The sequence below is a fragment of the Platalea leucorodia genome (assembly GCF_965183815.1).
Source record: "Platalea leucorodia genome assembly, chromosome: 1".
Classification (NCBI taxonomy): Eukaryota; Metazoa; Chordata; class Aves; order Pelecaniformes; family Threskiornithidae; genus Platalea; species Platalea leucorodia.
In genome coordinates, this window is record NC_138823.1 from 85,675,288 (window position 1) to 85,688,930 (window position 13,643).

Below are 13,643 nucleotides of genomic sequence, written 5' to 3' on the forward strand. Positions count from 1 at the left end.
CCCCTCACTTTGGCTTCTTAGCTATTCTCAATTAATTTAAAAGCTTTCCCTGCCAAGTTGTTCTTTTCTGCCTTGGAGCTGAATGCACACTTCTTGATTTTCAGCATCCACTTCCCTCACAAACAGGTCATTCACTGAAAGCAGTAGCCCATAAACTTCTTGGATCTACACCTACTTTTAGTTCTAAACTCCTGACTGACATTTTATAGCTTAATGTGATTGCATATGCCAACTGAAGATCACTTGCTCTTTTTCACAAGCTTCAGTAAGTTGATGAATTACTGACTGTAAATAAAGATTACTGGCTTCTCTCAGTTTTAAATTTTGTTTTCAGTTGCTTTTGACTTGCTGGACTTAAGAAATAATATTTCATGCTGCAAGTGCTTCCAGGAGTTGATCTAGGAAAATTTATGCATGTTAAATGAATCCTAGTAATCTTTTATTTGGGAAGGTCTGACTTTCCTCTAGTGCAGGCTTTCTGGCTTGTGCCAGAAAGTACTCACCTTTGCTCCATGTTCCTGCCAGTTCTGTGAAAACCCACACAGATCAAAAAGTCAGTCTGCATGTGCTCCAAAATGGGAAAGAAGGGTTATTCAGCTGAAGTCCCTGGCTGTTCCCAGTGAACATGCTGCAGCATCACAGAGGGCTAATGAGTGACAGTACATTTACCTTCCCCACCAAAGAATGGTGTGTGATCCTTTCAGCCTTAAGTCTATGGATTTAAGATTAAGTTTAAAACAAATCTGCACTTTTTTTGTAGTGGCTACTTGTAATAGCTCCAAGCTGATCACTGGAACTGAGGTACCAGAGTCCCTGAACTAATACAACTGAGTCACTTGTCAACTGAGCTGTGGTAACTCTCTGCTTGTGTGCACCTAATCCATTGCAAATGTGAAATAAAACATACTAATTTAACTACCGTGAACAGGATTACCATAACAATTTGTTATACACATCTTGCTTCACAGTAAAGGTAAAGCAGAGAGATACAGTCAGTTGTGACTCTGCTAAAGGGCAGGAATTCATTAAGCTGCAAGAAAACAGTTCCTTTTGAGAGACAGTTTATACCCAGAAGAGGAAGATTTTTCTGCCTTGTGTTTGAAGAGAAGTCACCTTTCTGTGCAGTCCCTTAAAACAACCCAGTTGCTGAGGAGGAAGCCAGCTCATTCAAACCTAGAGAACGGCAGAGCGGTACATGGGATCATATGGGGAGGAACTTACAGGAAGAGGACAATGAAGTGGAGGATGTAATTGCCTGAGGTCATGAAGGCAAAGTCTAGGAGCCAGAGAAGAAAACAGAGGAAGAGTCAGAAAGTCAGGGAGAAAGAGGAGGAGGAAGTAGGAGTTTGTTGCCCTATATAATTTCTGGCATTGCTGGAAGGCAGGTAGATGGGGATGTTGTGTATACAGTAGCTGAGTGCTCACTGAACCAAATCAGATTGGAAATTAGTAAGGCTGGTGGGGAAAGAGCAGATGTGTCAGCCAAATATACCTCTTGGGATTCAGAGAAAATGTTGGGATAGAAACCCAGTTTCTGTAGTTCTAGAAAGAAGATCAAAGTAACTGGAACAAAGAGAAAAAAATACATCAAGCCACTGAGATCAAAAAGACATCTGTCATCAGCAGACGAAAGGAAGGCAGTAGAGCAGGACACCAATGAAGATAATGGGATGTGGTTCAGGATTAAAAAAGCAGAAACCAGCTGTGGGAGAAAGAAAGATGGACTGTGAAATAGGAGACTGGTATTAGACTGCCAGAGCATAGGAGATCTAAGAAAACAGTGGGCTAGTAGGAGGACTGAAAAAGATAGCAAGGGATCTGTAGCAGGAAATGAGAGGCATTGATGCAGGGATTTGAATTCGTTAGCCTGGATAAATTAGAACTTGGAACAGAGGTCTTAATAGTGGTTGAGGAGACTGGGTCTTCAGTAAAAGGCAAGGGATGGAGTAGAGCTAAAATTGTGACAGAAAGAGGCAGGAGGTAACAGAGCAAGAAGTGTGCAAAACTCACCAGATCAGCTAAAAAGGAACCAAAATTCCTGAGTCTGACCATCTTTTATCTGTGCAAAACCAACTGGCAAAGCATCTTGTTCCCCTCCAGCATGATACCATACACAGAAAAATAGCTAGCACTTAATCTGTTATTAAATGAAAAGGCTTGAGGTGCTGGAACTAGATGTCCCAGTCTTTCTATGTATGTATGTAATTATAAGATACATTTTAATGTCACAGTATGGGATTTCCATTTTTGAGGAAAAAGCAAATTTAAAAAAGTGTACGCACAAAAAAAGTCAAGAGAATTATGGGATTGGAAGGTCAAGCACTTTCCTGTTAAATATGTAACTTTAATTCATCTTGTTTGTGCTTGTACATTAAGATAAAGTGTTTAAGGATTCAGGAAGGAACTTACTATTTGTATTTTCTTGATCTTTACATGATAAAGTATTGCAAGGGGAAAACAGAACCTATCCATAAAAGTTTCTGGACCACTGTGAACTAGTTCAGAAAATAAATAAGGCTTTTCCTTTGGAAGCACATGCAGGAAGTACAATCTTGTCCCCAAGATACTGAGGGCAGGATTGACCTGTGACTAGTACACATGACTTTGTTCTTTCTTTAATATCACAGCTTCATGACTCTGGATTTGGCCAGGAAAATGCACAGTCCCCACAGCTTTCCTGCTTTGAGTGGTTCTTGTGGTTCATAAGGCAAAACTCCTCAGTCAAGCAGGGAAGAAATGAAGGGCAGTGTTGTGGCATGGAATACGGAACTCATTGGAATTGGAGTGATATCTGGGGTTCACATCAGGGGCAAAAATCCTTTCATGCTTTATGCCAGAAGATCATCTCCAAGGAAATCTGACAGCTTCAAAGGTGTCAGCGCAAATTTGTTGAACTTCACACACACTGTTAGATAAAGCTCACTATTCTAGAAAGTATTGCAGATAACTCAGTCTTGCCATCCATTTGCACTTTCTTGTTATTTAGACAGCTCTGTCTATAGCATTCACGCTGTATGGACACATATAAAAGTAATTTTTAGAAAGTCCTAAAATTCCTTGTACCAGAAGTACAAGGATCTTTACTAAAAACATTTGCATATTTACAAAACGCATACATTGTCATACACTACAACACAAGTGCTTTTTTTTTTTTTGTTTTCCCCCAGACAGCTTGTAATGATTGTAAACTAGAGGAGTCTGAGAAGAACATGAGGTTATTGTTCTTTGCAGAAGTGCTCTGGGATTTTTAATGACCAGAAAGTACATGTTCATCTTAACATTTATGCTGAGCATTTCTTGCAGCACTATGGATAAAGTGGGAATAGACAAAATAGGTCTCCTGAGACATGTAAACTTCAGATTTAACACAGTCCGAAAATCAGGTGCACTGGGGTAATGTTCCAAAACAGCTTCAAAGCCAGTCACCCTTGCAGGTGTTGAATACCTGCGGCCCCTTTTCTCCTTGTGCTTAATTTCCTGTTTCTTACTGAATGTGCGCTCTGTGCCATTTCATTTCAACATCTCTAACAAATATTATCCCACAAAACAAACCTTTTAAATCTCCTGACTTGTCCAAAAACTTGATTCCAGTAACAGGAGAAAAAAGAAAAATAGTATAGACCTCAACATTTTCAATGGCTTCCAGCAAAATGTTTTTCTTTTTCTACCAGCCGAATCCAGTCTTCATTCTTAGCTGTTATCTCCCCCTTCCTGATGTGTCTAGCATAACAGAGCTAAAGTTTTTGTCTGATAACATGGATTTAGTTGCTGTGACTAGTGCTGCTTCCATTCATGTGAGCAGTTCTAGCCTGCTTTGTTCTCCAGAGTTTTGCCTTCTGTTGCATACAGTGCAGATTGGTCTTTTATCCCAGTCTCTATTGTTTGGCAGATTGTTGATATGTTGTTGTTGTAATGGGCATCTTAATAGCCAAACTGCTCTAGGAAAACCTTTCAGAGGAAATGAATGAATTTGCAGAGAAACTGTGCCACCCAGCAAATTGTAGGGGTTGTTGCCTCAAAGAACATTACTTGCTTTTCCATGTTTGTTCAGAGAGCACATTTACTCATAAGAAGCTCGAACTCCTTCTCTAAAATGTGATGAAGTTGATGGAACCATTCTTTACATCTATGAGACAATCTAGATTTTAAACAACTGAAAGAGCATAATTGGTTAAGATACATTAGGAAGCTGTAATCACATGCGACTCTTCTAAACTACTGGTCATGTACTTTTTTTTTCAGTTAGAGGATATAAAACTTATGGAGTATTGAACACTAATACATCAGTAACTAACAATTGCATATAATTTCTTTTTCTGCTTGGACTAGTCAGCATCTGGATACAGGTAGGTTCTTTCAGAGCATAAGACCATGGTCAGGTCTCTGATAAATTAGTAAGAATCTTATCATTAAATTCAAAGAGCTGGAGATCAAGCTGAATACAGAGAATCAAATATGTCCTCAGGTAAATGAGAGTTAAGGAAGAGATTTCAGGACTGAAACATGAAAACTGATAGAAATAAGTGATCTTACAATGCCATAAGAGAGCTATGCGGAGATGTTTCCAGCTTAATCTTCTCAGCATGTCAACTGGCTTACTGGAACACATCCTTCTCCTTAAAGCAAAGTATCTCTCTCCAAAGTCCACCAAATTTAATGTGTGGCTTAATTCTGGGTAGGAACAGGTCCCTCTGAGAAATTAGTAATCCTGGGACATAGTTCATGTTTTTCCCTGGGCATGGACCTGCTGAATTGGTTCATAAAAAGTGACCCTGGAAGCACTTCTGTAGTTTATCAGTGTAAGCTGTCAGCAAGTAGAGCAGTGAGAATAAAATGCAAGGGTATTTGACGATATTCCTGATTTTTTAACTGTAGATGGGCATTTGGACACACAAGTAATGATTTCAGGCTTAAAAAGGTAGACATGGACACTTTAAAATTACTTAGCATTCAATATTACAGTGAGTGCAGTGTATGGAGAAACAATCATGAGGCAATGATTTTTCCTGTGTAGTTGCAAATGTAGGATCAGTAACTAAAGCACTTGAGTCTCCTAGGAGGGTTTGTAAAATAACTCTCACCGAGGAGTGGTTATACATTCAAATGACTCTGCTGTCATATGAAAAAGTGCTCAACAATATGATTAAAGCCTTGCCATCTGGTTGCAAGAGAGTATGGTTTTCAACAGAATATTGACTTCAGAGGGGCTGTTTTCATAGGCTACCACCAGGGAAAAAGGTTCCCACGTCAGTCTTTGCTAGTGAAGGTATTGATCCTTTGTCAGGGAAGGAATGTACCACAGATTCATGAACAAATTAATTTCTATATTAGAAAAGAATGAAGAATGTATTTAAAAAAAAGTAGTGAAACAAACAACATCAATAATAGTTTTAAGAATTAATTAACTGAATTGACAAAGCAGGAGTTAGACAGTCACTGTTGCATGTTAAATTTTTGCATATTATTACAACATATCACCTAGCATGTTTATTGTACATTTTGAGAATATAAGCATTGAGTCAAAATACACAGTTAATAAACATGGATTAAAAAGCCCAAATTAAATTTGTAGTCAAATATGCATGAATGTATATGCACTTGGTAGACACTAGTGACATTTCCCTGTTCCATCATAGTCCCATTTGGTAAACATTAATATTTAAAGATTGATGACTTCCATTATGTCTGCAATATTGCTCATGAAAGTCTGGGAATAAAAATATTTCCTGAAGTCAGGTAGGTCCAGCATGAATTGGTATTGGAAGTATGTGTAATGACTGCCTACATCTGAGACCGTGTCTGCACAGGAGCTTCCTTTTTGGTACATGAGCCTGGTTGACTTTATGGTTTCTAATGTGGATGGAAATACATCAGCCAAATCAATATATTACCTTTGTATAACAGCTCCCCTCTCTCTTCTATTTCAGGAAATTAAGCTGTATCAGTAAATGAGAGCTTTTGCTGGCAGGGGTTTACTTGTGCTGAAGTCTTCCATGTTGGTCAGCAATCACGTCCCCACAGCCTTAGCCAAGACAGATGTAGCAATTATTTATCAAAGCATTTTTCTTTGCCAGATGTAGAGAGTGAGTGGTTCTTGTGAAAGGGGAGGTGCTCACTGTCACCCGTTGAGGTATAATACAGATGTAACATGTACAACCTCCTTTTTCGCTACTGTTCTTCAGAGCCGCTGAGGAAGCCCCAGACACCAGGCAAAACAATGTTTTTATTTACTTAGTCTGAGCACACCGTCTCTGAAGTCATGTCAGTGCATGGTAACTTATATGATCTGTATGATAAGAAGCTGTCAGCACTGGTATTTTTCCAGATAGCCCACCCAAACTAGCATCTCTTTTCAATATTTTTCAGAGCAGCAGTTATGTTACAGTGACAGACTTGGAACATTTCATATCTTCTTACTAAGCTCTTTGCCACTGAGTCTGACTGTCAGCAACACTTTGGGTTGTCTGAGAGTTACTGAAGGAGGAAAAGCTTTCTTACCTAACCGAACTGCTGCCAGCATCGAGGTCTTGTGCTGTCACTGCACCTATAATGGTCCCCACAGGCGTATCCTCATAAACCTCCATTGTGTACATAGGCTTGCTGAAAACTGGAGGTTCATCCATGTCCAACACATTTATCTTCACAGTGGCAGTATCTTTGAATGGACCCACCGAGTGAAACCGATGGTCAAGATGGAGATTGGAGGCCTCGACTTTAAAGGTGTATGCCTTTTTTGTTTCAAAGTCTAATGGCTGTAGAAAGAACAAAAGCAAAACATCAGATTTGACTAAAAATTAAACATTGCAAAATCACTTTGGTAGGATTAATCTAACATAACTTAAGATGCCTTCAGTGTAAACTTCAGCTCCTGAGCTGATCATCTAAGCTTGTTTTGCCTTTCATCTCATGCTGAGGTGGCTTCTGAAATAGGCTAGATGAATCATACCCAGGAAATGACTGTTTCTCCACATCAAAAAAATCAGGATGACTGGCATGGATGTAAACAGTTACACTGTAGATGTCTGAAGTTAAATGAATGAGATTCATCTCTTGCAAATAAGTTGTGTGCAGGTTAGCCAGAGATTTGTATTCACAACTCCCATGCACAGGCAATCAGCTGTCTCTAGCTGATCCAGTTCCTTAAACAGAAGATTTCCATTTCTTTTAGCAGGGAAAGCTCTCAGATGACCATGACAATGATGGAGATGAGCCCAAATGAAAACTCTGATATATACCAATGGGTAAAACCAAATGTCAGGTATGGCTTGGAATGTGAATTTAAACTTGATTTGAACCAAGTTTTTCCTGTAAAATGTCTATCTTAGCAGTGAACTGTTATTCATGCCGTATATTTGAGCTGCATGTATGTTAAAAAATGTAGACTTTGACTCTGCCTTATGATCCTAGGTGTAATCCATAAGGTCTTGAAGGCAGCATAGCAGCCTTTGTGTACCTATCTGGGTTTTTGATGGAAATGCATCCTGCAATAAGATTGTTTTGGTGTGGGTTTCTGTCAATGTACATCAATCTAGTGCCTTTGGTTTTAGAAAAGTAATCATCTCAAAAACCTTAATGCAGTCTTATTTAGTTGAAAAGACACAGAAGCTCTATTTTCAGTTAAAGGGTTTAGCTCTATTGGCTTTCATGTTGTTTTTATTACTGACAGAGTCTTTTCCTGATGTCTGGATAACACTGGCACCTAGTGGTTTCTGCCTGTAATTGTCAAGTTGGAAATTCCCTTAACAGGAAAGGATATCCCATCTGGAAAAGAGAGCAGGACCACAAGTGCATGAGCAAGAATATTTCAATGTCTGTCATTTTTTTCCCCAGTCATCATTACCGCAGTGTTTCCAGTCATTTGTCACAGCTAGGATAGCTTTAAATTCTGCCATTTTCTGTCCTTATCACAACAGGACAAAATTAGCCAGATGACTGGCTGGTGTAAATTGAAGTAGCTTCATTAAAATCAATCGAGTTACCTTGACTTACATTAGCTGAACAGCGAGTATAATGATTTTAAATCCTTATGAAAGACTTTATAATTTTAATAGACCAGATGGTCAGTCTTTTCTGAGCTGGGGACTTAAAATTAGCCATCCAAAACTATATACCATAGAAATAATCAGGCTTGAAAGCCAAGTACTACCAACGAATCCACTACCACATGCAACCATCTTCCTACAGACAAAATTCCCAGTAAAAGCCAATATGAGTTGCACCTCCATGACTGGACTGACAGAAAGAAGAAGAAACTAAGGCTAAGAAGAAACAGACAAAATTAAGTGTGGAAGATCTTGTGTCCTAGTGGTGAAACCCTAAGCTGTTGCCTTCACTACAAATGGACATGCTGTTTCATTATCCAAACTGTTGTCACACTGTCTTTTCAGTTTCTCTACTACTTATGTTCACTGTTATGCATTGACAAAAATATCCCGCCCAAACAAACACCCCCCACACACACACTCTTCTCCAGCTGATTATATAAATTGTAAACACGTTTTCAAAAAATATATTAAGGGAAGAAAACCTGGAGTTTAAAGAACCAGTCTGGAGTGGAAAAAGTCTAAGTATGAGGGGTTAAGCTAGAGATAAATGATGAGTATATTTGCAGATAGATGTGCTAATGGAAAGAGCTGCAATCCATGCAGTCCTTGCAGGCTGTTTTTCACTGAGTTACTCTTCAAGGCAGCAGCATCAGATCACAGTCCTTGGCCAGTGCCCAGTCACAAGGGGGAACAGAGTCCTTGTTTGGGGATGGACAGAAAGAGCTAAGATTTCAAGTAATTCTGTGTATTGGTGTGCCCAGGCTGGCATATTTTACTGCACAGATACCCAGAAGTTGGATAAAGTGGCAGCATTACTTCTCTCCCCCCAGCATTATGGGGCAATGCTATGGTATATTTTTAAAAAAGACAGTTTAACCCCAAAAAAGGAAATTGTTTTCCCACTGTAACCTCAGAGTAACCCATTCTGTCTTTCTGTCCTTCTATGGGTCTGATAAATATAGTTAGGTTAAACAATATGTGGCCAATTCAAAGGACAGATGACACTCAAAATAAGAAAAGACAGGCTGAAAATGTCATTGTCAGATAAAGAAATTAGTGACAGACTCCCACAAAATAGCAGAATTTAGCCTTTTAATATAAGTGAGGCTAAACTGCAGCTGAAACATCTGTGGGAAGATGGGAAATGTTGCAAATGGCAAACCTAGGATTTAATTTGAAAAATAAAAAGATTTTGTAAAACATATATCATGCAGCAAAAGAGTATGGTTTCAATGTATTGTGTTTATGGGGAGTCCATGCTACAATCTCTTGATCAGTTCTGGTTTCCCAGTTTTGAACAGTTGCGCCATATAGATAGCTATTGACAGTTTCAAATTTTTGCATTTGTTTGGTATGGCTGGAGTCTGCCTGAAAACAGAAGAATTGAACGTTTGCCTAGCTCTCAGGCAACACCTTTTGGATTTTCAGTTTTAAAGATGTTAAAATAACATTTCTTTGTATTTCTTTTTTAGTAGATACCACTAAAATTTGTGAAGGACTTGAGCGGTCCACACAACATTTCTTTTTTTTTTAACATATTTTGCTGTTACATAATAAATGTCTGACAGTGCTCAGTCCTATTTTCATTTAAAATCTGGAATGCTGGTAAGGGTACAAACATAGCAGAATATTTGAATATTACAGAAAAAACCCATAAGATTATTGAAATGTCTTTCAATTAATCAGATTTTAATGGAATGACTTCATAGGGGCAGAGTTTTTTTAAATAACCGATAGAAATATTTATTCCTTCTGTAAAAATAATTATATTCAGAAAGCTAAGTTTGAATAAGGCTTTTATTTTACAAAAGTTACTAGTTTTTCCACAGTAAACAGCATTTTTGCTAATATTAAGGCAATGTCTTGTTAACTATGAACTATTCAACAACTGGAGGAGTATTTCTAATTGATATTCTAAGCACCAGTGACAGAATAGATGTATTTGGCCCCCCTACTAGTTCTTACCTGCCTTTTCCTATGTTGTGGTTACAAGCTGCTCTATATAGTTGCATAGTAAAACACTATCAGCATATACACAGCTGCGTGCAGCAAAGGTGTTCTACAAATCCCCAAATCAAATAACAAATACTGACAAATCACTTTATCTTGCAACTCTGGAAGTACCACGACTGGACTTATTTAGTATGACTAGGAAAGCACATAAACAGCTCTGTGTTAGAAATAAATATATTTTGAAATATTACAGTTTACTGTATTCAAGGTAGAAGCTAAGAAATGCTACTATATAGATGTATCTGTATCTAAAAGTATATATTAGATAGATGGATAGATGCAGAGACAGAAAGAGAATTAGAGAACTGAAAGAAAAAAAATGGGTTGAAAGATATAATGAATTCTGATGAGAAGCACGGCGAGGGTGGGAAAAGAGCTATCCTACCAATTTACTCTGCTTCACAAAGAGGCAGAACCAGAAATTCCAGAAAATTCTGCTTTTTATCCACACATAAGAGATACAACAGCATTGTTTGTGATACAGGCTTTCATGATCCACACCTACAATGATGGAAAAGCCATATTTTGGGATGAAACTGTGAGTACAAGGACATATGGATAGTTACAGGCAGTAGCACTGGCTTGAGATGAAGCTCATATTAGCTTAGGTTTGTCTTCATACTAGCGTTGTGCAATTGTAGAACAACTCTGTGTCATGTGTGCCTGTCTCAAAACCTGACAATACTTTCCGCTTGAAGATGGACTGAACATCTATATATTTTGTGAAAGACTGCCATCAGCCTATTTGCTGTGCATTGACATGTTTCAGTAATTGCACTTCTGCATTGGATTTTTAAATAGCATGAGGAAATAATTGGTATTATAGAGCAGGTTGGTTTATTAAAGCAAGCTTCAGATCAACAAGGAACATTCATTAATTACAGAGATGAGAACACACAGTAAAAAATGAGATCTGTAGGCCAAACCTACAGCAAGTGCTGTAGATTTGACCAAATCTGAAGTGAGTGTTTCAAGATTTGATAGGAATTGGGCAAAATATATGCATGTGCTGTATCTGGAGAAGGGAATAAGCTGACCAATGTCAGGAATTCAGTTGTTTGCTGCTCTCAAACATTTTACCCATTTCTGCAGGTGCCTTTCATTGTTCCAGGAAAAAGCAAACCCAACAGCTGTATCATCTGCAAACTGGAGAGACTGAACATCTCCCCTTCCTCACTCCTCCTGTCATTCTTCTCTGTGGCTGCCATGGTCTTTATGATTGTGTCTGCACCTGGGTCACCACTTTCTGCCTGTATTGAAGAACTTATTATCACTTGCTCTTCCTCCTCAAAATGTAAAACCACAATTCCCACTCACACAAGTTCATGAGTTATGATTATAGGCAGACAGTGCCTATGCACACACATGCAGAGAGTATTCCCTGTCTCTGGAGAATGAAAGGGTGGGGTGGGGTGGGGTGAGCAGTCTGTACAGTCTTGCTAGTAAAGCAAGTAATAGCAGTAATGCAATTCTGGCTGAGGAACGTCAGGAGTCTGCCTTATGCTCACCATTATGGTGTACAGATGCTATCAGATTGCTCTTACATTATATCAATGTCCCAGCGCTACATACATGGGCTGTCCCACGAGCAAGGCAACTCAGCTTAGTCAGCAGTCAAACTTCTACTTGCTGCCTCCAATGAAAGGCTTTTTAAAAGCGGCCCCTGAGGCTACAAGGAACCATACACTCTAAACACCTCCTTGCAGCTACAGGGTCTGTTCATCGTCCTCCCAGTTTCTGTTATTTTATCATCACTAAAGATACTGTTTCTTATCATGCAGTGCTATGTCCTCCCTGACATGCTGTGATTTCATGGATACAGCTTTGTCACCTGATCAGTTAGCAGGGGTACATGGCTTACAAAAACTAAGATGTAGATGTTCCCTGAGCTTCCACTGACCCACATGGAGAAGCCCACCCAGTAGAGCGCAGCAGTGTAGGATCATACCAGGTGAAGTCTAGAAACAGCTTTTTCCTGGGTTTTAATGACACTCTGCGTAAGTTAGTAAAGCAATGTCTGAGCCAGACTCAGTGCTTGAACCCTGCTCAATTTCTGGATTAGCTCATGCGGAGCCAATTAAGAGACTTCTGCACACAATGGACTTATCCTATAAACTCACACTGAGTTTAATAAATTTAGTGCCAACTGTTCAGTGAAGCTTGGATCCTTCTGTTTTCCTTTTCTGTTGGGTGTGGTCATTAAAGATGACTTATCAGTTTCAATAAAATTAGGAGCTTGCCTGGGACTGATACATTTTCCCTCCATACCTGGGAGCCCTACTCCGTGCCTCACTTGAGGTCACTACCCTCCAGTACGAAGGAGATGGTGCCTTCTGTCACCCTGCTTCTTGTAGCTTACACTCACTGTAGTTTGCTGAAGCATTCAGGTAGGATGAGAGATACTATATAAATATAAACCCCAGTACGTATTAAATAGCACCAGACAAGGGAAGAAATTGGTCATTCTGTTCCTAATATAGTAATATTTCTTACTTTCATAGACAAGAGTATGCAGCACTATCCTAAATCCAGACATTTCCCCCTCTTTTTACTGATACTATTTTCCCTTTTTTTGAGAGAGAGGACGCTATTACAGTTCTAACCACACAGTGGCGCTAAATGGCACGTGGATCATTTCTTTAGCCGACTATAAGAAAAGCTATTCCACTTTTAATATATGTAAATAGCACAAGAGTAGTAGTAATCAAGCTTATATTGGATCAGAGCATGAAAATAAATTAGCAACCAAAACAGATGATTTAAGATGTGCACCTTTTCCAGCTGTAGCTCTTTGTGTGCATTTATTGTCCCAGAAGCAGAGAATGACCTTTTGCCTCCGCTAATGCACGTAGCATGCTGAAAAGAACAATTTGGCTTGTGAAATTTTTTATCATCAAATATATTTTCCACCAAAAATAAATGTAGTCCAGGAAGGCTTCCTTTTTCTCAATTTTGATATAGAAATGTGTCCATTTTTTTTTGCATAACAACAGAACAAAAAAGCATCTATGCAGTGACTGACAGTTTCTGGCTGCAAGAAATTTTTCAGGAAAAATAAGGCAAACTTTATAAATGGTTTTGAAATGCCTCAGCACTGAATTACTGCAGCACTTTTACAGCATCAGAATATGCTATGATACAGAAAAAAAGTGCAAACCTGTTTTTAAAGCACATGGCACTTTTTATTAGTGGCTTTGTTTATTATTTATGATTCATAATTGAAAGTGTTGGTCTTATTCATTCACTAGCTTTGATTTAAAGAAGGACTTAAATACATACCTAACAAATATTTCTGTAATCCCACAAGCTCAAATCAGTGTTTTGAACACCATGCAATATGAAATTGCTTCTCTGCAGGCAAATGAATAGTGCTGTTGCAGGCTTGTACAGTATGGGTAGCGTGCATTTTAATAGGTGTCTACAGAATTGTGAATGTCCAACACTTCTGAAAATCTGAAAACTGCAACCCATGAAAACACATTTATATTATTACAAGTTCAGAGAATATGAAAAGACAACTGAGTTAACAGTATCTTTAAGAATCCAGATTGTTCCTGTTTAACCTGGGATCGAGAAAGGAACTTA

At 38.6% G+C, this 13,643-nt stretch overlaps 1 protein-coding gene across 2 annotated transcripts in view; it reads right to left on the minus strand.

Moving 5' to 3' along the window:
* The window catches only part of CDH12 (cadherin 12), a gene marked incomplete at both ends in the record, with an annotated part of 167,766 nt that overhangs the window by 34,499 nt on the left and 119,624 nt on the right, over positions 1–13,643 (minus strand). For both annotated transcript variants that reach the window (XM_082310084.1, XM_082310083.1), the window contains one exon: positions 6,499–6,752. In XM_082310084.1, coding sequence (XP_082166210.1) covers positions 6,499–6,752 — 254 coding nt within the window. The remainder of the gene's footprint in view (positions 1–6,498; positions 6,753–13,643) is intronic.